At 41.0% G+C, this 2,769-nt stretch overlaps 2 protein-coding genes across 2 annotated transcripts; both read left to right on the top strand.

Annotated features, from left to right (window-relative positions):
• Positions 1 to 368: 368 nt before the first annotated feature.
• On the top strand, positions 369 to 1,670 carry LOC144753008 (uncharacterized). The gene has a single exon (XM_078640816.1). It carries the CDS (start codon positions 369 to 371, stop codon positions 1,656 to 1,658), a length of 1,290 nt encoding a protein of 429 aa, XP_078496942.1. The 3' UTR covers positions 1,659 to 1,670.
• On the top strand, positions 1,669 to 2,493 carry LOC144752411 (uncharacterized; the record flags this gene model as incomplete). The annotated part of the gene is made up of 1 exon (XM_078640343.1): positions 1,669 to 2,493. A coding segment is annotated over one exon (825 nt), but the record flags the coding sequence as incomplete, so codon positions are not given.
• Between the last annotated feature and the right edge of the window lie 276 nt (positions 2,494 to 2,769).

The raw sequence follows: 2,769 nt of genomic DNA, 5'->3' as shown, positions 1-2,769 counted from the left end.
TGAAAGTGGAAGGCAGAGGTCCCACCTTCCTTGTCAGCCGTCTCTATCATTATTACATGCCCAACAGGCATTATTCGTGGTTAAGTAGACATGGTGCATTTGCATTAACTTGTCTCTTCTTTCTGCCAAGAATTGTCAAGTTGGTTCACACCTGTGCTTGACAAAGAGATACAAAGTATCTACTGAGTTGTGTTTACATAATGCTTGCATCATCATCCACACCACAGTGATTGGAAGCAGTAAATCAAGAATGGATTTATTTACCTGCTTTACCTTTGATTTAACAATACTTTGTCATTAAACCATCTACTTTTATTTTGATTTCAGATAACTGGACGCTGCTGTACGAGAGAATAAACTATTTGGAAATGTCTTCGTTAGTAAAATGCTGGCTGTGCTGTTTGCTGGGTGCTGTATTACTAACTTCTGTCATGCACTACGTGCTAGAAAACCTTGCCATTCTTACAAAAAAGGGAGCACAAGTTAATAGTGCAAGTATTACACCCCTGAATGACAACCGAACCTTCATCATCGGAGCTTACTATGATAACCGAGAAAAAAACCTTGTACGGTTGGTCGCCATTGTTCATCGGCAGGAAGTGAAAGAACTCTACTGTTGGTCCAACTGCAGTAACATTAAGGGCTATGTGGCTGTAGAGAAGGCGGTTATTGACATTCTTGCACATGATTTTGGATTCCCCTATGCCATAGCACATTTGCTTTGCCCAGAAGTCAGCAACTGCAGCAAAAAATATGTGTCAATTCACTGGTCCAACAAAGGAGACATTGCCAAGCTCCCTGTATTTGAGATAAGAAACCGCGGGCCAAATACAATAACTTCAAACTTCACGGTCTGTATTTCCACTATGTTTGGAAATTCGACCAATGTTTTACAAATCATTCAAGCCATAGAGATGTACAAACTGCTTGGTGCCCAGAAAGTGATGATCTATAAACATAGCTGCAGCTTGCTGGTAGAGAGAGTCTTACAGCATTACATCTCTGAAGGTACTGTTGAGGTGATACCTTGGCCAATTGACTTGTATCTTGATGTCTCTACAAACTGGCATTTTTCAATGGATCATTACCCAAGAGATTTGGGCTATTATGGACAATTGGCAACCCTTAATGACTGTGTCTACAGAAATATGTACAGCAGCAAGTATGTGGTAATCAATGATTTGGATGAAATTATTATCCCCAAAAATCACTCCAATTGGGCAGATATGATGGATTATCTCAATAAGCAATATCCGAGAACTGGTATATTTTTATTTGAAAACCACATCTTCCCGAACAATGTGGTAGACCCAACTTTGAATGTATCAGCATGGCGTGCAATACCTGGAGTTAACCTCTTGCAGCATGTTTACAGGGAGCCCCATACCCCTGATAGCGAGAAAATGATCGTCAACCCCAGGGAAGTGATACAGGTTTCGGTTCACACTGTTTTAAAAGCCTACGGAGGTTGGAGGAGGGCCCCTGGAGAAGTTGCAATTCTCCATCACTGCAGAAAATCCAAGCAACCAAAGTTACCAAAAGAATCCTTAATTAGGGACACAACACTCTGGAGGTACAATATGTCCCTAATCAGAAGGACTGAAGAGCTGAAAAACGATCATTCCCTGTTTGGAAACTTTCTATCACAAGCACCTTGACAGTGGTCCACCAACAGCAGTAACTCTAGCTCAAACAACTGCTCATCAACCTGTACAGTGGGTCTCTCGAAAGGAGGAGATGTACAAACTGCTTGGTGCCCAGAAAGTGATGTTCTATAAACATAGCTGCAGCTTGCTGGTAGAGAGAGTCTTACAGCATTACATCTCTGAAGGTGCTGTTGAGGTGATACCTTGGCCAATTGACTTGTATCTTGATGTCTCTACAAACTGGCATTTTTCAATGGATCATTACCCAAGAGATTTGGGCTATTATGGACAATCGGCAACCCTTAATGACTGTGTCTACAGAAATATGTACAGCAGCAAGTATGTGGTAATCAATGATTTGGATGAAATTATTATCCCCAAAAATCACTCCAATTGGGCAGATATGATGGATTATCTCAATAAGCAATATCCGAGAACTGGTATATTTTTATTTGAAAACCACATCTTCCCGAACAATGTGGTAGACCCAACTTTGAATGTATCAGCATGGCGTGCAATACCTGGAGTTAACCTCTTGCAGCATGTTTACAGGGAGCCCCATACCCCTGATAGCGAGAAAATGATCGTCAACCACAGGGAAGTGATACAGATTTCGGTTCACACTGTTTTAAAAGCCTACGGACGTCGGCGGATGGTCCCTGGAGAAGTTGCAATTCTCCAACATTGCAGAGAAGCAAAGCAACCAAAGTTACCAAAACAATCCTTAATTAGGGACACAACACTCTGGAGGTACAGTATGTCCCTAATCAGAAGGACTGAACAACTGAAAAATTATACTTCACTGTTTACCACAGGCACCATGACAGTGGTCCACCAACAGCAGTAACTCCAGCTCAAACAACTGCTCATCAACCTGTACAGTGGATCAATCACTCGAAAGATGGAGGGAAAGTAAAATAAACTTTTTTTAAGACAAGCAAAAAGCCTTGTGTACAGACAAGTAACGGCACAAACAGGAAAGAAAAACAATGTAGTGACAAACAAATATTCAAAACAATTTTTCACAGAATTACACACAGTATGATCTGTGATGATAAAAACCACCTAGAAGTGTTGTCCGTTATAGATTCCATGGTCTAAATTCAAAAACTAGTCATGAAGG

Source organism: Lissotriton helveticus, chromosome 5_1 (assembly GCF_964261635.1).
Source record: "Lissotriton helveticus chromosome 5_1, aLisHel1.1, whole genome shotgun sequence".
Taxonomy (NCBI): Eukaryota; Metazoa; Chordata; class Amphibia; order Caudata; family Salamandridae; genus Lissotriton; species Lissotriton helveticus.
This window is presented reverse-complemented; position numbering and strand designations above follow the sequence as displayed.

Excerpts from the sequence above, each read along its gene's own strand:
- LOC144753008 (XM_078640816.1), top strand. The coding sequence starts at position 369 with ATGTCTTCGTTAGTAAAATGCTGGCTGTGCTGTTTGCTGGGTGCTGTA.